Here is a 25416-nt window from a genome sequence, read left to right as displayed (position 1 = left end):
CCACCCATTCAGTTCTGGTCAGGTGGAGAGGTGCAAAGAGAAAGGATGACCTTGGTTTTCTAGAAAGAATGTTGTTATGGCTGCATGTCATCTAACTCCGTATTTTCCCACCATAGAAAACTGCATAGTAGAATAATAGAAAGTGTTGCTTCTCTCCTTGATGAGTTTCCATCCATTGCTTCTTCTTCTTCTGCCTTCAGGTGCTTTGGAGAAGAGGTTGACCCCCTTCTTATTTGCAGCAGCCCCTCAAATACTGGAAGATGCTATCATGTCCCCCTCTAGTCCTTTTCTTCGTTAGACTGGACAACACCCTGCTCCCTCAATCCTTCATCCCTGCACCCCCGTCTGCAGCTACACGTAGGCCGTGATGTAGACTGTGGAGAAGATCACATCTGCACACGGTCCACCAACATCTGGTAGAGCAGATCAACCAAACGAAAGAGACGAGACGGAGAAGGCCATGAATTCTGCTTCTGTTCCTCTTCCAAGCACGATTCTCAGGCTGAAATATTTAAGATTTAGCTGCCTTCCTTCGGTAAATAATTGATGCTCCATCTTAGCGGCTAGAGAGGATCAACCCTCTGCATTGTTGACAAGCAGAAGGGAGCCTTCCGAGAGGTTTGCTGGAAGTGAATTTGGAGCTCCTGGGAAGGGGACATCTTGTTTTTCCCGGCTTATGAATGGAGGAGGAGATGGGTTGCTTTCTTTCCCCCCCCCCCCCAAAAAAAAGAACAGGCAGATCGGGAGGAAGGGGGCCTTGTGGGCAGGCGCGAATGGGCTCCAGGAGCTGTGGCGTCAGTTTTGATAGGGCAGAGGGTCCTCGATTTGCGACCATTTGTTCAAAATTACCACAGGGCAAAAACAGGGGACTTCTGGCCTGGTCTCGTGCTTTAGAGCAAGGGTCTCCAACCGTGGGCACTTGAAGGACTGCGGACTTCAACTCCCAGAATTCCAGGATGGCTTTAAAGACTTGTGGACTCCAAATTCCTCCATCCTGTCTCTTCCTTCCTCCTTTTCTCTACCTTCTCCTTCTTCCCTTCCTCCCTCTTTCCTCCTTTCCTCCCACTTTCCTCCTTTCCTCCATCCTTTCCTCCCTTCCTTTCTCCTTCCTCTCTTTTCCTTCCTTTCTCCCTTTCTCCATCCTCTCCTTCCTTCCTTTCTGTCTCTTTCCTTCCTTCATCCCTTCCTCCATCCTCTTCTCCGTTCCTGTCTCTTTACGCACTTCCTTTCCTCCCTTCCTCATCCTCGCCTTCCTCCCTTCTTTCCTCCCTTTCTCCATCCTCTCCTTCTTTCCTGTCTCTTTCCTTCCTTCCTCCTCCTCCATCCCCTCCTTCCTTTCTCCTTCCTCCCTTCCTGTCTCTTTCCTTCCTTCCTTCCTGACTCTTTCCTTCCTTCCTCCATCCTCTCCTTCCTTCCTTTTTCCTTCCTCTCCTTCCTTCCTGTCTCTTTCCTCCCCCCTCCCTTCCTCCTTCCTTTCTCTTCCCTCCCTTCTTCCCTTCCTCCATCCTCTCCTTCCTTCCCTCCCTCCCTTTCCGATGTAGGAACTGCCTGACTTCAGACTGACACTGGGAGGCTCACAGGTCTTATCACCTGACGGACATGATATATTGCTGTTACCTAGTACAAATTAAAGTTTATATTATGCAAATCCCCCCCCCCCCATTCTTTTGATTTTATCCATGTGGCTTATAAACCTGGAGGTTTGGGAGATGGATAATTTAAATATTGCTATGGAGGCTTCATGGCACTGGCTCTATTAAAGACGGTGAAGAAAAGAATGAGTAGAAAGCTATAGGAAGTTAAGCGAGATACGCTGTTGCTACAGAAACTGCACTGTAAAAATTATATTTGGGTTGTGGGGAAAGGTTTCCCAGCCCTCCTTAAAGTCAGAGAAGGAGCTGTTTGAATTACAAACTTTTAGGGATACTAATTCCGTTAGAGGCAACAAGGGTAAATTTGTGTTTATCAAAGAGGGAATTACAAAGAGAGGATCTAATTATAAGATCAATATATTGTCCCAACTGCAATCAGTCGGTATTTATGCAATCACTATTGCAAAATCTAAACTCATTAAGAATTGGAAATGTCATTAGAAGGGGGGGAAACTTCAACCAAGTTTCGGATAACAAATTACGATGATCTTCTAAAAAGGCAACGGGGAAATAGGACGATCATTTGGAAAAATCTTGGTTTGTGCTTAATTTATTTGATAATTTGGCGAGGGAAACACCCAGATGAGAAAAATCGTGCATGTCATTCAAAGCGACAAAGGCCAAATTCCAGCTATTTTAGGTTTGAAAAATGTTTTCTGATGGCATTCTGCCACTCAAAATTAGTTCTATATTAATCCCTCGCGATGCACCTGTTTGGGATTGTAGTTAGTCCTCAATTTATGACCAACACGGAGGGCCAACATTACTGCTGCTAAGCGAGACAATTGTTAAATAGCCTTTGCCCCATTTCACGAACTTTCCTGCCGCAGCTGTTAAGTGAATCACTGCAGCAACCTGGTTGTTAAGTGGATCTGGCTTCCCCACTGGCTTTGCTCGTCAGAAGGTTGCAAAAAGGAACCACATGAACCAGACACGGCAACCGTCATAAATATGAGTCAATTGCCGAGCAACTGAATTTTAATCCTGTGACCCTGGGGATGCTGCAACGGTCGTAAAGTGTGAAAAAACAGTCATGTCCCTTTTTTTCCTGTTCCCTTCTTTCTTTGAACGGTCACTAAATGAACTATTCTATGTTTTCTATTCTGTTCTATCCTATTCTATCCTTAGTATCCTATCATTCTATTCTATTCTATTCTATTCTATTCTATTTCTATTCTATTCTATTCTATTCTATTCTAGGACTACCTTAAATTCCCCCCCTCCACTGAAGTGGGATTATTTTGGAAAGGGGGGGGGGAATCCAACTTTGTCACATTTTGCTCTTTTTATAATCACGAAGAGTTTTAGCAGACTATTTCATCCCCTTTTTTCTTCCTTAATAGACGGTGGGAAGGCTGCTGATGTAATATATCTTGATTGAAGCAAATCAAGAGCTTTGATCCAGAACCCCCAAGTTGTTCATGACAAGGCTGGCTGGGGAAAAGAAATAGATCCCACCCCACGGGACTCTTCATCATCAGAGCCGCCCCAAGAATTCGGGTCTTCACCGTTTTTATTAATTTTTTTTAATCCTGCAAGGTTTGCTAGCCATATTTTACAATTAGAGTCCAGGGTGGTCGCAAAGAGACATGACCTGAAATAAAAAAAATAACAATAAGGGGCAAACATGGGTTTTTATGAGAAAACCCGCATGCGTGCACGCGTTCACACGTGCAACAGGAATGCGTGCAGCTGCAAAAGGCGCATCCCCGGCCTTGCTGTGAAAGATGCACCGCCCTGCAAAATGCCGCTAAGAGACGATCCCTTCCTCCCAAGCCTCCAACTCAAAGGGGGATCCCGGGGAATCTTCCCAATGACACGCGTGTCCGCCGGCCGCCACGAGACTCGCATTCCAGGGGAGGCGGGATCCCGCGAGGGTGGGAGGTGGGCGGGGAAAAAGAAGAAGCCGCTGGCCAATCAGCGGCGCCGCTTCGCTCCGGCCCTTTCCAGGTGGCAGCTCCGCTCCCTCGCGTCTGGGCCAATCAGGAGCTTTGTTTAGGGTTAGCGGGCCGAGGAGGGCGCGGCTGCCTGTCAAGGCGGCCGGGCCAATGAAATCGCCCTTTGGGTTTTTTTCGCCCTGCCCCTCTGAGCGCTCGCGCTCTCCTTTCTACCCCCCCACTCCTCCTCTTCTCCACCCTTCCCTCCTCTGAGCCGCGCTACCGGTGCTCCCCACTATTTGCGTCACTGACTTCTTCCCGCCTTTCGGAGCCTCTTCCAGCCGCCTATTCGCCAGCGGCGGCTGTCATCGCGCCGTCGCTCTCCTTCCGCGGCCTCCGATTCGCTACTGTCCCTCGCTCGGCACTAAAGGAGCGCCTCCCCCTCCTCCTCCTTTCATCCTAGCTGCCCTCGCGCTTCCGATACACCTCCCCTTCTCTCTCGGCCCCGCCCCCTTGTCAAGACCGCCCGTCTATAAGCCGGCGTGCTTGCCAGTCAAGGCCCATCCTCTCCTCGCGCCCGCCTCCTCCCAGCGCCGGTTGGCTCACCTCGACGCCCATCCCGCCCAGCGGCCAATGGCCACCGCGGGCGTGTGTGAGGGACCGTGAGGAGGACGAAAAAAAGGCGGCGGAAACCGGCCGTCGGCGGCGGCGGCGGCGGCGAAGGCAGGGCCCCCCTCGAAGGAAGCGACGCCCGCCCGAAACCGCCGAAAGGAGAGAAAAGCCGGCTACGGGCCGTCGGGGAAGGCGGGAGCGGAACCGGAAACGGAGGAGAGGAAGGGGTGGGGCCAGCGGGAGAGGCGGCGACAGCAGCAGCGGCAGCGGCGGCGGCGGCGGGAGCAGCGCGCGCGCCTGCCTGGATCCTGGTCGCGAGGAGGAGGCGGCGGAGGAGGATGTGGCGCGCGGAGGGGAAATGGCCGCCGAAAACAAGCCGGAAGGTGAGCTGAGGGAGCCGGCCGGGGCCGCCTTCTGGGTGGGGGGACGAACCGACCGACTGACTGACTGACTGACTGAGGGGGAAAAACCGGCGGGAACGCGCATGCGCGGCCCCTCCGGAATTGCCTCCTCCCTCACTCCTTATTCCTCCTCGCCTTCCCGCCCTTCTCTTTCCTCGCGGGGGGGGCAAGGGAGGGGGGGCTATGAGGCCTCGGGACCCCCCAAAGTTGGGAGGGGCGGGCCCCGGCGGGGCGCCTCCTGGGGAGGAGGCGGGGCCGACGAGAGGCCCCTCCTCCTTTTCCCCTCGCGGGAGGGGTTGGGGCGGCCCGGCGTCGTTGCCTGGCGACCGAGAGACCCTCCTCCCTCTTCTTCAAACCCCTCCCCCCCACCGCCCAGAAAGTCCTCCCGGGTTGACTGTGGGGGGATATTGAAGGGGTCTCCCTCGGAGTTGGAAACCCCCACCCCAGCCAAAGAGCGAGGGATCCCACCCCTATCCATTCCCCCCTCCCCCACAAAGTGCCCCTTGCCCCCCCTGGCTTTGGCTGAGGAGATGGTGGGATGCCGCCTGCAGGGGTCACCCGAGGATGGAGAGGGAGGGGGGAAGAGAGGAATGGGAAATCCCCCCTCCCCAATTTTTTCCCCCTTTTCAGCATCCTGACCCTCAAGGGCACGTCCCCCTCCCCCCATCCGAGGTTTTAGGAGGGGGTGTGAATGTGGAGGAGGAGGGAAAGCAGGCACTTCCTGGTGGGAAGAAGACAGGGAGGGTCTTTTGGGGGAGGGGGCTCAGAGAGGGAGGAGGGGTACTACAGGCTGGTGCTGCGCCTGCTGGGTCTGGGAAGAGATGAAAGCGACCCAAAGTGGGATGGAAACGTCCCTCTCTCGATTTAAAAATCCCTTTGAGCCTCTCTTGGGTCCCTGGTGCTCCGTGCCTGCCATCCCCCCCCCCCCCCAAGCCTGAGCTGTGCAGGAATAAGCCAGGGTTGGATGTGTCTTCCTAGATGGAGGAGAGGAAATAATTGACATTGATGCAGCCCTGTGCGTGTTTCATAGATGCATACATACGTGCATATATATGGATTTACATGTAGATGTGTGCATAGTGTGTGTTGACTGTCCATATCTATAATCCATAAATCTCAGTATCATCTATCCATTCATTTTTGTCTCTGTGTATCATCTATCATCTCTATCATCTATCTACCTACTTCCATCCATATCTATCTATCCAATCTATCTATCCTATCTATCTATCTATCTATCTATCTATCTATCTATCTATCTATCTATCTATCTATCCATCCATCCATCCATCCATCTCTATCTATCTATCTATCTATCTATCTATCTATCTATCTATCCAATCTATCTATCCAATCTATCTATCTATCTATCATCTATCATCTGTCTATCGATCATCATTTATCATCTCTATGTCTCTCTTTCTATCAATCTATTTATTTATCCTGTCTGTATCTTGTCATCTCTTTCTCTGTATCCATCCAGACACACGAATGCATGCACGTATCCATACACCCACCCACATGCATATATATATGTATACAGCTACCCAGACAGGATTTTGGGATCATGACTGGCCTACATTCACTGATTTCGATTTAAAGCCTTCCTTCCTTCCTTCCTTCCTTCCTTCCTTCCTTCCTTCCTTCCTTCCTTCCTTCCCTCCCTCCCTCCCCCGCCTCCCTGTCCATACAGTGCAAGCCTAAAAAGAAGAGGGACCGACCCCTCCGGTTTTATTATGGCTTCCTCTTGTTTCCGGCTGTAAATAGTTGAGAGAGGACCAATATACGGTCACGGTAGTTGACGGCGGTGCCTCCATTTCCCAGCCACCCTGAGAGCCGCCGCGGTCTTAGTTGGTTCTCCCACACGCGTGCCAGCCACCCTTGCCGGTGTGGCCTAAATGCTGCTGAACCGTAGGTAGCCTCTAGTTGCGCACCTCACTTGTTGGCAAGGTAGCGGTGGTCGTGGCCACGTCTTACGTGGAGGGTTGAACCTGTTTCCTGAAGGTATCTGTGCACGCTGGGAGTGTGGAGTCAGCTTCTTCAGGTGCTTCAGAGGCGGCTGGGGCGGGGGAAGGAAAGGGTGAGCGCTGTCATTGTAGGTATAGCTTTTTTTTTAAAAAAAAAAAACCGGACGTTGATAATCCTGGCTTGAGTTCCTGCCCTCTGCAAAACCTGTTAAGAATCCCTTTGGCTACTGGAGGTTTCTGGGAAAGCCTTTGCAGATTTCAAGGAGGCAGAAGACTGGATATTTTCCCCCAGTGCGAGAACATAGAGATGAGTTGAAGGACTAGCTTGGTGCAAGGCAATTTCACACATGACGCTGCTCCTCAGAGAAACTTAAGAAAGGTTGTTAGCCACGCCTGCCTCTTTCTCATACTTCCCGTACTAGATCCTGTCCGAAAGAGCCTGGGAGGTGGTGAATGCTTCATTTCTGAAATGTTTTTTTAAAAAATGGTGAAAAATTCATCTTCCTGTGCTTCTCAGTGGGGACACAGAGGCTGCCCCATTGTGCAATATTTCCATCTCCAAAGTTGAAGAGGTGTCCTTACTAATGGGGGTGGAAAAAACAACAACCCCCCCCTCCCCCCCCAGTAAAGGTTCGTTGTCATAGATGGGCTCAATCCAAGGCTCGTATTTGTCCTTGCATGCCTCCTTTCGTCTCACCTACGGGGCAGTGCTGTGTATAACAGCTTCCTGAACATGTTTGCGTGAGTTGCCGCCGCTGTCCTACAAAACATTTGCACCGAGTGTTGGGGAAGGAGGCTCCACTCTTTCCCCAATTCAGGAGACGCTTCGACCCAAGTGGTTTTTAGAGCGTTTGAGAGAGAACTGGAAATAACCAGGGCCTGGAAGATGGTAATGAAAACAATACGGTGGGGACATCGTACTCATCGCACAACCTCCTGGCCTCTATTTCTGCTGGAGATGATGGGGCTAGAGAAGGTCAAGATAGCCGATGGGGCATCAAATGCAAAAAAAAGATATAGCTGGACTGTGAAAGTCATAAACGGCTGTGGACTTGAAGTCTGTTTGTTTTGGATATTGGGAAAAAATTCCTTTAAAAAAAAAACACTGAGAAGTGGTGTCGTTTCACCGAAGAGAATACCGGGGGCAGGGGGGGAGCTTTATAAAATGAATTTGTCACGCACTCTAATTCACATCTCTTTCTTCAGTTTGGTCCTGAGTCCATTTTAGATGATTTGAGATGAGCTTTGATAGGAATGCAAAGCTTCCTGTTAAAATGACGTCTCCATGACTTTCTCGGCAGAGTCAATAAATAGAGCCCTGCGTTTTTTTAGGGTTTATGGGACAACATTATATAAATGGAGGCATTTTTTTTGCATTCTTCCAAACGTATGAAACTCCGATGTAAATTGAGACTGGTGAGAGTGCAGTAGGTCTTTGGATGAACGTAGGCAGGTCGTGGTCAGCGTTTGTGGGTGAAACAGGTAAATCCTGAGCATTCCAGGTGAGAATTGCCCCCCAAAGAATATAGTTTTTGGGATTCGGAATCCACTGCTTTTAGCTCCTATCCACAAGGGGGTAGTGATGTACTGCTGGAGATAATCTGTAATGGAAGTATTAGGAGATTCCTTTTAAAAAGAAATACAGATCGAGGTAGTACATTTGACTGCTCACCTAATGGCTTTTTAAAAAAGAACTTGGTAAAGCAAACCTTTTAAGGGGTTAAATGTTCAGGGGTTTATTCAGCTGTGGAACGGTCCTCCTCTGTCTGACGACACCAATCCACGTACATCATTTGCCGAATTGTCAGTTATTACCAGAGAGCTGCTTTTTAGTTGCATCCCGACTTCAAAAGTGATAAAAGGCAAGATGACTTTAGTGGAGAGATGGGTCCAAACTTCAACCTGAGGGACGTAATAATAGAGCCCGTTGTAACAACTTGGTGGGGCTTATTTCTGAGAGTAAAAATCTGGGCTCACCTATCTCTCTCTCTCTCTCTCTATCTATCTATCTATCTCTCTCTTATCTATCTATCTATCTATCTATCTATCTATCTATCTATCTATCTATCTATCTATCTCTATACACACACACATACACACATATGCATACACACACACACACACATGCCATACGTTTTGATTTTACAGGCTTTTGTATCACCCTACGAAGAATGTTGTCTTCTTGCTTCTGATCCTGGCTAGGACCGAAAAAAAGATTATTCTACTTTTAATACCCGCCGTCAACTTTTGCAGTAAATAGAATCGCCCTCAAGTACAGATTTCACCTAACATTGATGCTAACTTGCACGACTCTGCCTCCCAACTCCCTGCATCCGTGAATAATGTACAGATGAGAATTAGGAGATTAAAATGATAGGATAGAACTTTTCCCAACATTGAGAATCCTCTCTGCATATCCAGCAAACGTTTTTGGAAGAATAATTTCCAGTCGCCGCTTTTGATGCCTTTAATTCATTATTTCTGACCGTCCACATGGCTGGCTCTATATAAGGTTTCAGGATGTGCATCTTGCAGTAAGAATGACGTCAGCTGGGATAATATTGCCGGAACAGGGTAGGTGGACGGACGGTGGTAGATTTAATCCCTTCCAAGTTTAGACGCTTGATTGCCTCCCCCCCCACCCCCTTTTCCGGTTGCAAAATCATTTTGTGGTGCGGTAAAAATGGAGTCTGCCTTGCTGATTTCCTGGGCTCCATCCGTGTAGTTTTCTCGGTCACAGTGTAGGTAGTCCTTGACTTAAAACCCCAATTGAGTCTCAGATTCCCGTTGCTAAGCACGACATTAGTTAAGTGCATTTTCCCCTCTTATATGACCTTTCTTGCCTCCGTTGTTAAGTGAATCCGTCTTCTCCCACAGATTTTGCTTGTCAGAAGGTCGCAAAAGGGGATCACGTAACCCCAGGACACTGTGACCGTTATAAATACGAGCCAGGTGCCAAGCGTCTTGAATTTTGATCATGTGACCACAGGGATTCTGCCACAGTCGTAAGTGTGAGACACATGGCCGTAGGTCCCCTTTTTCCGGGCTGTTGTGATTTTGAACTTTCACTAAACGAGCCGTTGTAAGTGGAGGACTAGCCGCATTCAGCTGGTTCCCGCAGCTTCCTCATCCTTAAGATACCTTATCTCTCTCCCGCTAACGGCCATCTGAATTGTCCCAGCGTGGTTTTTTTCCTCCCCCATTCCTGGCAGCTGTAAGCACCGGTAGTAAAATGAATTTGAAGGATGGTATTACACTTACAAAATAAGAGAGAATAAAATATATTCCTTATGAACTTTATTTCTCGAGTACCCTCCGGGCATGCTATGTTCTCATTACTTTTTTTTTTCTTCTCCTCCTCCTCCTGTACCTGCCATATTTCAAGTTCTGCTCCTTTGAAAGAGAGAGAGAGAGAGAACATCCTATCCTTGGTACGGCATTATCTTTTGGTGGCTAAATGAAACCGGGTTTATGGCACATTCTTAAAAAAACGGGCTACACCGTCTTTGATGAAACTCGGGGTGTTCTAGACGAGGGCCACTCCGTTTCCTCTACGCGCGATGAATATTTGCCGTAATTGTAGTAAGCTGGTCTTATTTATGAGTGTTCTCGTTCCCCCTCTCCTTTTCTGGAAGAATAGTGTGTTTACTACTTAATCATCAGATGTCTAAAGCATACAAGGAGTCGTTTCTCTTTTAATGACCGTGCAAAGGCCAAGTTTTCACTGGTGGTTTATGCTGTCCTGGTTAACTTACAAAGTGTCAACTTTAATAACCTCTGGACTTCATGAAATCCAGTGGCCTGGCTGTCTGCACACTGGGCCTGTTCGTTCAGCAACCGAAGTGAAAAAAGTCCTCCCACTTACGACCTTGCGGTCACGTGATCAGAAACCAGTGTGTATTTACAATGATGGCCGTATCCCAGGGTTGCGTGGTTGCCGTTTGTGACATCTGTCATTCCCAGAGAGTGTCCCACAAGCCACAAGTCAATGGGGGAAGCCAGATTCACTTAATGACTGCGGCAAACTGGCCACAACTTGCTTAACAACCATATTGAAAGCTCTGGTCTCAATGCTTGTCGTAAGTCGTGGACTATCTGTAACTGCTATGCTTTGATCAAGTCTTCTGTCTGTCCATCCATCCAATCTATTTATCTAATCTATCTAAATCTATCATCTGTATATCCGTCCATCCATCATCTATCAATCAATTAATCTAATTACAATATTCTATCAATATTCTATATACTGTAGTCAATTCTATAGATGTCCTTGACTTACGACCACAACTGAGCCCAACAGTTTTATTACTGAGTGAGACATTTGTTAACTCAGGTTTGCCCCGTTTTGCGACCTTTCTTGCTACAGTTGTTAAGTGAATCCCTGCAGTTGTTAAATTAGTCACACGGTTGTTAAGTGAACCCAGCTTCCGCATTGACTTTGCTTGTCAGAAGATGGCAAAAGCGGATTACATGACGCCGGGACATTGCAACCGTCATAAATACGAGTCAGTTGCCAAGTATCTGAATTTTGATCAATGGCTGTGACAGGGTTAAAAAATGGTCATGTCATTTTTGATGATTTGGAGTCATTTGATGCTGTTAAAGAGCCCGTTTAGGGGGCTTATCAGACCCTAGTTAAGGGGGCCGGGAGAGACATTTCTGTAGAAACGCAACAGATTCTTCCTCTCCCATTTTCATGGTTAAGAACTTTTGGATATTTGTTCAAGAAAAGTACCTCTGTGCCCGACGAGGCTTCCCTTGAGCGTTAGGTTGAGTATGTGAAGTTCTGGTTTTTATTTATTTTTTGCTTCAAATGTAATACAAGTATTGAAATGATTTAAAGCAAGTCTTTGCTGTCATCATTTCTCTCTCTCTCTCTCTCACACACACACACACAAACACACTAGAAAGGAGAAGCTGTAACTGCAGCTGCTGGTATTTTCTGCACCCCTTCTTCAACCATCCACTTCCCGCTGCATTTTTTTTTACAAGGGATTTTTTCCCCACCCTAAAATGCACTTTTGTTGTGGCTTCTGTAATGTGCCATCATGTGGGGCAGTTTATTTTTCGAGCAGGCTGAAGTGTGAATCCTTGGAAGAGAAGCATTGTGGTGTCCTTGTGGGCCTCTTGGACTTTCTTTTTTGAGCTCTAGCATTTGGATCCAGCATTTCCTCCCAGTGTGGCTAAGCGGCCACCAAGTGGACGAAATCCCGGGGTAGATTTCATGAGTTTAAAAACTCTGTTCCTAAGCGGCCCGTTTGTTAGGCGGGTGAAGCCTTTGGCGGTTGCGTCTTTTATAACTAGTCCTCGATGATCCCCTTTTGCGACCTTCTGACAAGCAATGCCAGATCCACTTATCAACCACTTAACAACCACGTTACTAACTAAAGAACTGCAGTGATTCACTGAACAACGGTGGCAAAAAAAAAAAAGTAATGGGGCAAAACTCCCTTGAAAAATGTCGCGCTTAGCAGCAGGAATTTGGAGGTCAATTGAGGTCGTAAGTCGAGGACTACCTGTATCGGGGTCTAAGAGGAAAAATAGCTTACTGTGCTTGGATGGGAGGGATAGTTTAGGTGTCACATGACCGCCCTTGCCTGGTGAGTCGATTTTCTTTTTTAAAACAATTGAATATCATAGTGATTTGAGAGAGAGTTTGTTGCCGTGTTCTGTGGCGAAAGAGAGCAGTTGCTTTGAAAGATGGAAGATTTTGGTGGCCATGTAAAGCTAAGGGAGGATGCAGGCTCTTCAGGAAACCATAACGGTAACTAAAACTACTTTAAAGGGCTGAGGATTTGACTGGCTTTTGACAGTGTTTGATAAAAGAAAGAAATATTAGGGCGAAGCAGTTGCCTGGTGTTCAGCTGAAGAAAGAAACCGCAGTGCGTTTTCCCAGAATCTCAAGGCCAAGTGCAGAGGGACAGCCGTGGGAAAAGATGTGGCTGCTTTAAAGGGCGGTTTTTGCTTCAAAGCCCCCCTTTTTTGGATATTCAGTCCAAAGCAGTGCACAGCCGTACTGAAACCTATGGAGATTTTACTTTCAAGGCGACAACATTTTCTTCTCCCCCTCTCTCTCTCTCTCTCTCTCTCTCTCTCTCTCTCTCTCTCTCTCTCTCCCTCCCTCCCTCCCTCCCTCCCTCCCTCCCTCCCTCCTTGTGTTATTTGATGCACAGTTGTTGGAAGAGGCCCTCACGCACGCTTGGAAGAGAATTTCTCATGATTATCTGATTTGAGTCCTTTCCCAAATACAGAATGGATACCGGCGAAAAAGCCCTGAACTCTGACGCTATTGACAGCTCCAGATGTCAAATCATTGACAGAAAGATCTCCAGGGCGGAATGCGATGGTTAGCTGACCCGCCATCCGTCTTTTTTTAACCTGGTTTGCAAGCTTGCAGAAAAGGGCCCCCGTTCAAACCATAAATAGCTTTTAGAGAAGGGAAGCGGTTTTTTAAAAAATAAAATGAAAATGTGCTCTTTTTAGGGAATGGAGCCTTTGCCATTTGAATAAGACCGTCAACTTGGCTGCGGTGTTTGGACTCTTCAGATCATTAAAGCAGCCTTGTCTTTTGTGAGGTCGATACGGCTGTTTTGATGGGCGCCCAGGGCTTCGGCCCACGCAGAACCTGTTTGCTGCTGCTTTCCACCATTGTAAGAGAGAAGCGTTATTCGCCTTTAGGTACAGGTAGTCCTCGACTTACAACAATTCACTTAGTGACCATTCAAAGTTTCAACGTCCCTGGAAAACATGACGTTTTTCACACAACCATTGCCACATCCCCGTGATCAGATGCTCAAAATTGAGGTGATTGGCCACTGACTCATAGTTGCGACCGTCTGACAAGCAAAGTCCAGGGGGAAGCCAGCTTCACTTAACAGCCGTGTGACTAATTGAACAACTGCAGCGATTCCCATAGCAACTGTGGAAGAAAGGTCGTAAAATGGGACAAAACTCACTTAACGACACAAATGTTGGGCTCAGTTGTGGTCGTAAGTTGAGGACTACCTGCAAAAGGCTTTGAAGATGTTTCCTATCACAGAAAGGCTAAACTATTCGAGGTAACATCTGACAAGGAAAGATTTGAGTTGATGAAATTATGCAAAAATGTGGATGTAGACATATCTCCCCATCTTACAAATTATTAAAATGCAAGAATATGCGGTCGATAGATAGTTGATTCAGTTTGGACCAAGGAAAACTCATTTGTCGTGCTTTGCATAAGTAACTTAAAGGACTCACCATTACCAGATACAGAGATTGATATTTAAGAAAATGAGAGAAATTCTTGGCAGTGGGGCCTAATTAATTGCTCTCCTCCAAATCCCAAGTCGTGTCCCAAATAGATTGCAATCTAATTTGCCACATTTTATCTGACTTCTGTTTAGTAAATCAAACCAATAAATGCAAAAAAAATTGCTATCTTAATTTCCTGCGCTGTATAAATTTCTCAGAAACACCTTTCCATCATCCGGAACTATTTGAACTGAAATTCTGAACGAGCAAAAAGCACGCTTTAATACAGCTAAAGTACTTTAAAAAAAAAAAAAGCATCACTTGGAAATGATTATTAAACCGCTTGTAAACACTTTAAAACCCAGGCAATTCATTACATTTCTTCATGGGGAAATAAATACTTTTAAACCTTTTAACTGTGGCGTGCCCAAAGAGCTGCTTGTGTTTAAAAAAAAACAAAACCTGAGATACTTAATAGATAATGCTAATGGTTTTAAAACGTTAATTACAATTTGAAAATTCCCAGGGCGGTGGATAGTGTGACTGATTCCTTTGAGAAATGGAGTCCTTATGGTAGACAAAGCTGAAGATTTCTCTGGCATCTATTCTATGTGATTGTATACAGAGAATGTACGAATGACCTTGGGGAAGAGAAGAGAGGAGAGAGGCTGCCTGGGAAACAGATAGATAAAGGAGGCAGGTGCCCAGAGTCTGCTCAATGGTCAGAAAAAGACACTTAGGGGAGACCCACCCTAATGGATCGATAAGGTTGGTCCCTTCAGACTTGGAAGATTCGGATCAGGTTGCCTTCCAATAAAGTCAAATTGTCTTAGTAGTTTTTTATTTTATTTTATTCCTGACTGGTTTGCTAGGAGGGCAGACACCAGGTGCCTACCTGTTCCAGAAGTTTTTCCAAGGGGATTTTTTTTTTGGGGGGGGGGGGGGAAGATTCTTTGATTGGCTTAGGAGTTGACTTGTGCCATAATGCCAGTGGAATTGTCCAACATTGTTTAAGGTTGCAGCCCGCGCTCTCAAGTGCTTAAAGCCAAAATATTAATGATGGGTGCTCCCCAACTGAACAGCAGTCCATTTAGTGACTGTTCGAAGTTACATGGCCACTGGAAAAAGCCACTTGGGACCGTTTTTCACAGTTAACGACCGTTGTGGCCACATGACCCAAATTCAGATGCTTGGCAACTGGTTCATGTTTATGACAGTTGCAATGTCCCGAGGTCATGTGATCCTCTTTTGTGACGTTCTGACAGGTGGCAGCAGCCGGCTGAGGCTTCTGAAGGACCCAGGCCCCTGCTTAAGCCTCCCTTTATGCTGGCAGTGCCACCAAGGTATGCCCCTGTGTAGTAGGGCAGCCAAAAGGGCAGAGCTATGGAGGAGATGGGCAGATGGGGGCAGTTGAAGGGGAGGCATGGGGCTGGCAGGAATTGATTGGAACCTGGGCTGATGAACCTGGTGTGATTCAGTTAACAATAGTAACGTGGGCTGCCACTAAGCGATGCGATCATGTGGCGTCACTCTATACAACTGCATTAGGTAGTGGCTGGGAATTTTGCTCCCAGATAATTAGGAGCCCTGGTGGTTAGAATGCAGCATTGCAGGCTAACTCTGCCCACTGCCAGGCATTCGATCTTGACCGGCTCAAGGGTTAACTCAGCCTTCCGTCCTTGTGAGGTCGGTAAATGGACCCAGATTGGTTTTTTTGGGGGGGGGCATAGGCTGACTCTGTACATCGCTTAGAGAGTGGCGTAAAGCATTATAAAGCAGTATATAAGTCTTCACTGCTATTGCTATTATTAACTGAGGAATACCGGTAGAAAGTTTTGTGGTATAGGTAGTCCTCGGCTTATAACCACAATCGAGAGCTCAGAATTCCTGTTGCTAAGCAAGATGGTTACTAAGTGAGTTTTGCCCCATGTTACGACCTTTTTCTAGTCACGGTTGTTAAGTGAATCACTGCAATTGTTGACCGGTCAAGTGAGCCCTATGGACTTTGTTTCTCAGAAGGTCGCAAAGGGGGATCACCTGACCCCGGGGATGCAGCGACCGTCATACATATGAACCGGTCATTAAGCGTCCGAATTTTGATCACATGTTGCAGTGGTCATAAGTGTGAAAAAACAGTCCTTTTCCCCCCAGCACAAACGGTCACTAAACGGACGGTTGGTTATAAGTCAAGAACTACCTATACTGTTGGGTGCTGCTTCTTACCGAGTAATTTCCTGTGTGATGATGATGATGATGATGAACGAGGGAAATTTATCACAGTTTGGTAGAATTAAGCAAAAGTGGCTCAGTTCTCCAGCGCCTCCTTTGAAGCCCCTGTTGATTAAATCCTCATTAAAGAAGAAAGGATGTTCATATCTAGGCTTTGGTCTTTAGCTTTTCACTAAAGGGGTATAAATTTGTGTTCTCTATTTCTTTTCTCTAATGCTTTTGCTTGCCCCTCCCTCCCTCCCTTCTTCCATCCTTCCTTTACCTCCTTCCTTCCTTCCTCCTTTCCTTTTCTTCCTTCCCCTTGGTGCTTTCTGAGCTTGATGGTTTTCTTGCAGACGTTTCATTACCCAACTAGGTAACATCAGTCATCCACCCACCCATCCTCCTTTCTTCTTTCCTCCCCTCCCCTCTTTTGTCTGTCTCTCTTCCTTCCTTCCATTCCTTCCTTCCTTCCTCCCCCTCTTTCCTTCCTTCCTTCCATCCTTCCCCTCTTTCCTTCCTTCCTTCACTTCACTTTCTTTCCTTCCTTCCATCCTTCCCCTCTTTCCTTCCTTCCTTCGCTTCACTTTCTTTCCTTCCTTCCATCCTTCCATCCTTCCTCCCCCTCTTTCCTTCCTTCCATCCCTTCCTTCCATCCTTTCTTCCTTCCCATCACCTTCTTTCCTTCCATCCTTCCTTCCTCCCCCTTTTTCCTTCCCCTTCCTTCCTTCCTTCCTTCCTTCCTACCTACCTACCTACCTACCTACCTACCTACCTACCTTCCTACCTACCTGAAAACCCTTGCAGAATTTTAAACTAGGCAGTCTTTTTTTTTTTTATAAAAAAAACCCCTCTTCCCAATCCAAAGAGCAGAATTATAGTCTCGATAGTCAAGCCGAGTGGGTGCCCGGGTGGGAAACGTTTGCGAAGCTGGGAATAATTCCTGTCAGGCCTTTGCGTTGTGGGCGCAGCTCATCCGTTAGGCTCCTTTTCTATCTGGAAGTGGGCTGGTTGTTGTCAGGGTTGAATCATGAATCACACCTGAGTGTTGATGGGGAAGAACCGGTTTACCTGCGAGGCCGTGAGAAATGGCAGGGCTGCCTGGGAAGCACCACCGTTTCACGTTTTTGAAAAACGCTGCGATTGGAATGGAGAAGACAACCTCCATCCTTTAAAGTTGAAGACTAAAGTTGAAGACGCCACGATGTAGAAAAGATGTGGAGACTCTAGAAAGAGTGCAGAGAAGAGCAAGAAAGAGGATTAGGGGACTGGAGACTAAAACATATGAAGAACGGTTGCAGGAACTAGGTATGTTTAGCTTAAGAGAAAGAAGGACTAGGGGAGACATGATAGCATTGTTCCAATATCTCAGGGGTTGCCACAAAGAAGAGGGAGTCAAACTATTCTCCAAAGCACCCGGGGGTAGAACAAGAAGCAATGGGTGGAAACTAATCAAGGAGAGAAGCAACTTAGAACTGAGGAGAAACTTCCTGACAGTGAGAACAATGAATCAGTGGAACAGAAGTTGCCTCCAGAAGTTGTGAATGCCCCAACACTGGAAGTCTTTAAGAAGATGCTGGATAGCCATTTGTCTGAAACGGTATAGGGTTTCCTGCCTAGGCAGGGGGTTGGACTAGAAGACCTCCAAGGTCCCTTCCAACTCTGCTATTGTATTGTATTGTATTGTATTATTGTACTCTGGATGGGATGAAGATGGGTGGACTTCAACTCCCAGAATTCCCCAAGCCGGCCTTGCTTTGAAATCACCTTTTGCGGTCTCTTCCCAACTCGGAATGTGTGAAGGGCCCCATTACTTTGCTCCCCGATTAGCGGCTTAATCATCACGGGCCCTGTTGATATTTACACGTATTTAATTTTTGGATGTTTTTCATTGTGTGTTCATGTGTTTTTTTTAAAAAAATGTTTTTTTAGTTTAAATTGTTTTAATTGCTTCCAAATTTTAGACATGAGAGTCACTTGTTTGAGTGGAATGGTCGTAGCAATAGAATATGGGTAATCCTCGACTTACAACCATTTGTTTAATGGCCATTCGAAGTTACAACGGCACTGAAGAAAGTGACTTTTTCACACTTAACAACCGTTGTGTCGTTCCCTTGGTCACCTGATCAAAATCAACTCATATTTATGTTGGTCTCAGGGTTATGTTATATCCCCTTTTGCAACCTTCCGTCAAGCAAAGGCGATAGGGGAAACAGATTCACTTAACGACTGTGTGACTAACTTAACGGCAGCGATTCACTTAACAACCGTGGCAAGAAAGATCGTAAAATGGGGACAAGACTCACTTCACAACTGTCCCGCTTTGCAACAGAAATTTTGGGCTTGATTTGCGATTTGCCTTACAGGAGATATTTAGCATTTTACAGGTTTATCCCCTGAGATGGGTAAAACCAGGGAAGGAAGCAGTGCCTTCAATCCCAAAACCTCTGCTCCAAAGTTTGCACTCGACAAATGCAACACACTAGGACAAAGAATAATAATAATAAAATAAATGCAACTCTACAACCCGAGGAGGGGAATAATTGTAGTTCTTTATGGCTCTTCCCTGCCTCTTTGCCCAGTGCGTTACAGCACACCTTATTCCTCTCCCGCATCCGATGATGGCCCTGGAAATAAAGTTAAGCACCCCAAATATAAATCCAGAACATCCTGTAATACAGACGAGAGATAAAAGACTTTTGCAGGCTCTGCGAGATCGTTAAAGCCCAAAGTTCTAAGAGTATTGATGAATCCAAAGAGCCTCTGGAGAAGGGAAATTGTTGGATATTGATGGGGCTGTTAGGATGGGGGATAAGAGCTGCTGGGGGGGGGAGGGTTGGTTGCAAGGGGGTAAAAGACATGACACAACAGGAGCTGCAATAATGGGGAGTCTAGGTACAGGCGGTCCTTGACCTACGACCACAGCTGAGCCCCAAATTTCCACTGATGAGCAACACCGTTGTTAAGGGAGTCCTCTGCCACATTTTACGACCTTTCTCACCACGGTCGTTAAGTTAGCAACACGGTTCTGAAGTGAATCCCGCTGCCCCGTTGACTGGCTTATCAAAAGGTCAGATTAACGAGAGTCAGAAGGGTCCTTGTAGATCATCTAGTCCAACCCCCCCCCCCCCAAAGTAGGAGACCCTACCTACACCATTTCTGATGGATGCCAGTCCAGTCTTGTCTCAAAAGCTTCCAGGTCGCAAAAGGGACTCACATAATTTTGGGATCACTGCAACCGTCATAGAGACATGCCAGTTGCCAAGCCTCCAAATTTCGATCACATGACCATGGGGATGCGGTAATGTAAGTGGAAGTATTACTTGTAAGTCACTTTTTCCAGTGCCGTTGTAACAGCGAATGGTCACTAAAGGTAATGGTTCCCCTCGCACATGCGTACTAGTCATTCCCAACTCTAGGGGGAGGTGCTCCTCTCCGTTTCAAAGCCGAAGAGCCAGTGCTGTCCGAAGATGTCTCTGTGGTCATGTGGCCAGCGTGACTCAATGCTGAAGGCGCACGGAACGCTGTTCCCTTCCCACCAAAGGTGGTCCCTATTTTTCCACTTGCATTTTTTACCTGCTTTCGAACTGCTAGGTTGGCAGAAGCTGGGACGAGTCACGGGAGCTCACTCCGTTATGCGGCGCTAGGGATTCGAACTTCCAAACTCCCGATCTTTCTGATCGACAAGCTCAGTCTCTTAGCCACTGAGCCACCGCGTCCCTTATGGTCACGAAATAAATGGTTGTAATTCAAAGACTACCTGTATTCTTTTTTCTCCCATGGACTTCTGGTTTGGCTTTTGCAGGACCCCTTGACGTGGGACCACAATTGACCCCAAGATGTCTCCTGCTAAGCAGGACGATTGTGAAATGAAGTTTGCTTTCCGTTTTACGACTTTCCTTGCCGCGGTTGTTAAGGGAATCACTGCCATTGATAGTCACTGGGACCCAGTCTTCAAGAAGAGATTTCATGACCATTCAGAGTCCAGAATGCTCCAGGGCCTCCTGCTTGAGCAGGGGGTTGGACTAGAAGACCTCCAAGGTCCTTTTCGTCTCTATTCTGATGGATGGAAATGGTCTAGGATCTCCTGCTTGAGCAGGGGGTTGGACTAGAAGACCGCTAAGGTCCCTTCCCGTGCTATGACTGTGTTCCAGTTGTGTAGAGGCCCCCCAAGGTAGAGTGCAGAGGTGACCGTGTCTTGAGTGCATAACCGTTGTCCGGTTTGCCCTTAGGCGATCAGGCTATGTTATTTTTTTCCAATTTGTACAACTTCAGGGGTCTGGACTCTGCTCGGGCTTGCGTGATGACTAACATGTGCCTTAATTGATGTTTCTCATGTTCTGAAAAGCACAGGATAAGTTTTACAGGTTTAGAAGCCCCTCGAGGGAGGAAAAAAAACACACACATATATTTGAGATAGTGTGTACCGAGCTTGATAGAAGCGACTGCGGCTTTTTTGTCATTACTTCTCACCTACAGTTTCTAAAACGCCTTTAAGAAGAAGAAGAAAAAATTGTTCCTGTGCTATGTGTTTTTATATCTCAGCTGGGCAGCTCATTCCTTTTATGTTTCCTCTTACAGAGTGAGAATAATATTCCTGCCTTAACGCCAAAAGGTCTCTGCATCCACACAGCCCGCTCATTTTCTACCGGTTAAGGATGAGAGGGTTTTTTTTTTTTTAATTTTTTTTTCCTTGGAAAGTGCGTTTTAGAAATATGGGACAATAGGTTGCGCCGTTTAATCTGATAGGGACAGATGAAAGCTGCCCTTGCCCAGCGCGGGAAACCCATGAACAGCAGCCAACCTTTGACGGAAAGATCATTTGTTGACTTCAAACAGTACCGTCGAGTCCTGGAGCAAGTAGACCTCCACCACGTTGTCTTTGACACCCCCGGAATTGTCCCGCTACGGCTCAGTCCTCGACTTAGCAACCGTTCGTTTAGTGCCCGCTCCGACGGCACTGAAAAACCCAGCTTGCAGCTGGTTCGTTTGCACTTCTAGCAAAAGGACCCCACACGATCACAAATTGGTTGCTCCATCAATCCATCAGAATAGAGCTGGAAGGGACCTTGGAGGTCTTCTAGTCCAACCCCCTGCTCAAGCAGGAGACCCTAGATCAGTTCCGATAAATAGCTGTCCAGTCTCCACATCCAACGTGTCTTTAAAATGTGTTTGGGGCCACTTGGGAAGGTCCTGAGATCGCTTGGTCTCCACGACCTTCCCAGCTGGATCCTGGCAAGCAAGTTTATTTGAGAAAGGCCACGCGATCCGCTTAACAACCATGGCAAAACTGGACACGACTCATTTAACAGTCGCTTTGCTTAACAGAAATTCTGATCTCAGTTGTAAGTCGTAAGACTCCCTGGAATTGTCCAAAACTCGGGCACACCCCAGCATATCCAGATCAAAGCTCTCTACAGGTTAATCCTCGACTTACGACTGCAGTTGAGCCCAAAATTTCTGTTGCTGAGTGAGGCAGTTGTTAAGTCAATTTTGCCTCCTTTTATGGCCTTTCCTGCCAGGGTTGTTAAGTGAGTCACTGCAGTTGCTATGTTGGTAACCCGGTTGTTAAGTGAAATTGGCTTCCCCCCCTTGATTTTGCTCGTCAGGAGGTCGCAAAAGGGGACCACGTGACCTTGGGGCGCAGCAACGGTCATAAGTATGAACCAGTGGCCAAGCGTCTGAATTTTGATCACGTGACCATGGGGAGGTCACAAAGGTCGTAAGTGTGAAAAACGGCCACAAGTCCCTTATTTTCAGCGCCATTGTAACTGATCGGTCCCTAAACGAACCGTTGTAAGTTGGGGACCGACTGTCTGCACTTCAGCTTGTTGTAAGTAAATTCTCCATTTCTCCATGGATGTTTCCAGGCTTTGTTTCCCTGACTGACTGGCGTCTGTTCAAAGCCCATCTTAAAAAATTAGTTTTATTCAGGGGTCAGTAGATTTAAAACGCCCGCAATCTTTCCGTCTGCGCAGACTTTCCAGGTGGAAAGTTTCAAAGGTGGAACGGTTCTTTGCTCGAAGGTGTTCTGAGTCTTGGCCCAGATTTAAGGAAGCAAAAAAATGAAACAAAAATAAAATCAGCTTTTTTTCCTCCAGCGAAAACTCTTAAATGGAGATCCTTATTTGATCCCTCCGTACCGAAGTTCACATTTCTGGAGTATTTATTGCTCTGATGTAGCTGATCTTAGCACAGTGCGGTGTAAAAATGCTTTTATTCTTTTAAGAGAGGAGTGGAACAAAACTGGAAACCCCTTAACAGACTCTCTGCATGGAACAGGGGAAGGGAAAAAATGATTTATGGTTTTGATGATTAAGCAGGATGGATGGGTGCCTGTGGAAAGGAAGAAAGAACGGTTTAGACCACCGAGTGAGAGGAAAATCCATGATTGTCGTAAAGAAGAATGCCAACTCACTGTGCAGGCAGTCGCAACGGAGCCCAAGATTTCTGTTGCTGAAACGAGACAGTTGTTGAGTGGGTTTTGCCCCGTTTTTACGAGCTTTCTCGACGTTAAGTGTGACGCGGCATGGCTGTGAAGTGAGTCCGGCATCTCCCCCGTTGACTTGGCTTGTCAGAAGGTCGCAAAAGGGGATCACTCTGCGGCGGTCATAAATGTGGGTCAGCTGCTTCTACGTTTTGACTAGGGAAGGGGTCGGCAAACTTAAACACTCAAAGAGCCATTTGGACCTGTTTCCCACAGAAAAGAAAACGCAGGGCGCCACACAGGTCCTAACCGGAAGCCCCCCGTTCAATTCTGGAGCTGACCGGAAGTCTGGTTCCCCCCCTCCTCCACCATAGAGTCTCCTCCTAGAGCGGCATCCTTTTTCCTCCACCTGTCCTAACCGAAAGCCCTATCAATTGTGGAGACAACTGGAAAACCCTCCCCTCGCCATAGAGTCTTCTCCTGGTGCACTCTGCTTCTCTCCACCCCCACCCCCTCCATCCCCACCGGAAGCTCCTCTCAAAATTGTGGTGCTGACCGGTGACTGAGCCACATGGAAAGAGCCACATGGGGCTCCAGAGCCGCAGTTTGCTGACCCCTGGACCAGGGGAACAGTGCAGCGGTTGTAAGTGTGCAAAAACGGCCCTAAGTGCTGTTGTAACTTTGAATGTTCTGTTGTAAGCCGGGGACTCCCCTTTTTTTCTGTTTGTTTCATTCTTCTTGCACTTTGAGCCTTCTTTTTTAGTTTTTCTTTATCTTGTGTTCTCCCCCCTCCCCCATCTCCTTTTTTTAAAGAAACTTTTCATAAAAATAACTTGGGAAGGAAATAAAAATATGTAAGGAAAAAAATCACCGTGGATGGGGGCTGCAGCCAAGAAATGAAAAGAGTCTTGCTCCTGGGGAGGAAAGCTGTGGCAAATCTAGGCAGCCTGCTAAAAAGCAGAGACATCCCCCTGCCAACCGAAGGGCGTCTAGTCAAGGTTTTCCCAGTTGCCATGGATGGCTGTGAAGGTTGGACCACAAGGAAGGCTGAGCGCCAAAGAATGGAGGTCTTTGAAGGAGGGTGCTGGAGAAGAAGACTCCTGCATTGAGTCCCTTGGACTGCAAGGCCATCCAACCGGTCAGTCCTAGAGGAGGTCAACCCTGGCTGCTCTTTAGAAGGCCAGATCCTGAAGAGGAAACTCAAAGACTTTGGCCACCTGATGAGAAGGAAGAAGGACTCCCTGGAGAAGAGCCTCATGCTAGGAACAACGATGGAGGGCAAAAGAAGAAGAAGGGGATGGCAGAGAAGGAGGGGGCTGGATGGAGTCACCAAAGCAGTCGGCCTGAGCTTCAATGGACTCCAGAGGATGGGAGAGGACAGGAAGGCCTGGAGGAACGTCGTCCATGGGGTCGCGATGGGTCGGATGCGTCTTCGCAACTAACCACAACAAGGAAAAAAAAAAGGCACCGTCAAGCGAAAATTGCGACAGAATCGGAGCTATCGTTTTTTATTCTTCCTGGCCAAACAAATGCGGCCCACTTAAATAGGCATTTCCTGCAGAGTTTATTAATCAGCCCGTCTCTTGGGTTGAAATGTGATATTTTCTAACACGCTTCGTCCCCAGCTGGTGTGAAGCTGCTATTGAGAGAGAAATAAACTGTTTGGTCGCTTGTAGAGGGCACGCATGGCTTCCCTTCCCTTTCAGCAAGGGAGAAAGAGAAAGAGAGAGAGAGAGAGAGAGAGAGAGAGAGAGAAGAACACACGGGCCTTTCTCCTTGCTGTTTATAAAGAAAGAAAAAGAGGGGGGAAACCCCAGAATTAAAGTTATAATTATGTCATTAACTCGCTGCTACTCTGGATTAAAATAGGATGCTCTAACCAGGCCTGAGCTCGGTGGTGGTGATGGGACTTTAACATCAGGTTTTTAGTGGGCCATTTTTGCTATTAAAAATTCATTGTTTTGTAAAAATTAATGGATGTCGGTTGGGCAGTTTCAGAGTTGGTTATCTGTGGGAACTATGCGTTAAAGGTCCCCCCCCCCCCTCCAGCAAATGTATACAGGAGTGATAAATAGGAACAACTTCTAAACCTAAAATACATGTATGTCTTCGACCATAGGTAAAGGGAAAGGTTCCCCTTGCACATACAGTATGTGCTAAGTCATTCCCGACTCTAGGGGGCGCTGCTCCTCTCCGTTTCAAAGCCAAAGAACCAGTGCTGTCCAAAGACATCTCCGTGGTCATGTGGCCTGCATGACTCATTGCTGAAGGCGCACGGAACGCTGTTCCCTTCCCACCAAAGGTGGTTCCTATTTTTCCACTTGCATTTTTTACCTGCTTTCGAACTGCTAGGTTGGCAGAAGCTGGGATGAATCACTGGAGCTCACCCTGTTACGCGGCGCTGGGGATTCGGACCGCCCAACTGCTGACCTTCCTGATCGACAAGCTCAGGGTCTTAGCCACTGAGCCACTGTGTGACATTTAGGGCCACCATAACTGGCCTCTAAATGACTGTGTAGATTCTCCGTCATCCACGTCACGGTTGTCCCAAAGGTTCAAGAGGGCAGCTGGACTTCCTGTTTTTTCTTTGAAGACATTTCACTTCTCACCAAGAAGCTTCTTCAGTTCTGAACTGGATGGTGAGGGAGGTCAGAGCTGAAGAAGCTTCTTGGGTGAGAAGCGAAACGTCTTCAAAGAAAAACAAGGAAGTCCAGCTGCCTCTTGAAAAAAAGTACTTTTGGGACAACTGACCTCAACGTTTCTGTTTTTTCTTAAGCAAGACAGTTGTTAAGTGAGTTTTTGCCCCATCTTACGACCTGTCTTGCCACCGTTGCTAAGTGAATCACTGTTGTTGTTAAGTGAGAATGTGGTCGTTAAGTGAATCTGGCTTCCTCGTTGAGTCTGCTTGTCGGAAGCTGATCTCGTGACCCCTGAACATTGCGGCCGTCATAAATATGAATTGGCCGCCAAGCATCTGAATTAACCATAAATCACTTTGTCCACCCACCGTTGTAACTTCAGTCACTAAACGAGTCAGTT

General features: G+C 47.1%; 1 protein-coding gene across 1 annotated transcript in view; it reads left to right on the top strand.

Annotated features, from left to right (window-relative positions):
- Positions 1-25416, top strand: part of LOC309393775 (uncharacterized protein) — a gene marked incomplete at its 5' end in the record, with an annotated part of 60686 nt that overhangs the window by 12182 nt on the left and 23088 nt on the right. Inside the window, 2 exons of the mRNA XM_081956271.1 lie at positions 299-357; positions 3993-4524. Of these exons, the coding sequence (XP_081812397.1) occupies positions 299-357; positions 3993-4524 (591 nt within the window). The remainder of the gene's footprint in view (positions 1-298; positions 358-3992; positions 4525-25416) is intronic.

Source organism: Natrix helvetica, assembly GCF_964273705.1.
Source record: "Natrix helvetica genome assembly, chromosome: 5".
Classification (NCBI taxonomy): Eukaryota; Metazoa; Chordata; class Lepidosauria; order Squamata; family Natricidae; genus Natrix; species Natrix helvetica.
Note: the sequence above shows the minus strand (reverse complement) of the source record. Positions and strands in the feature narration are given on the sequence as shown.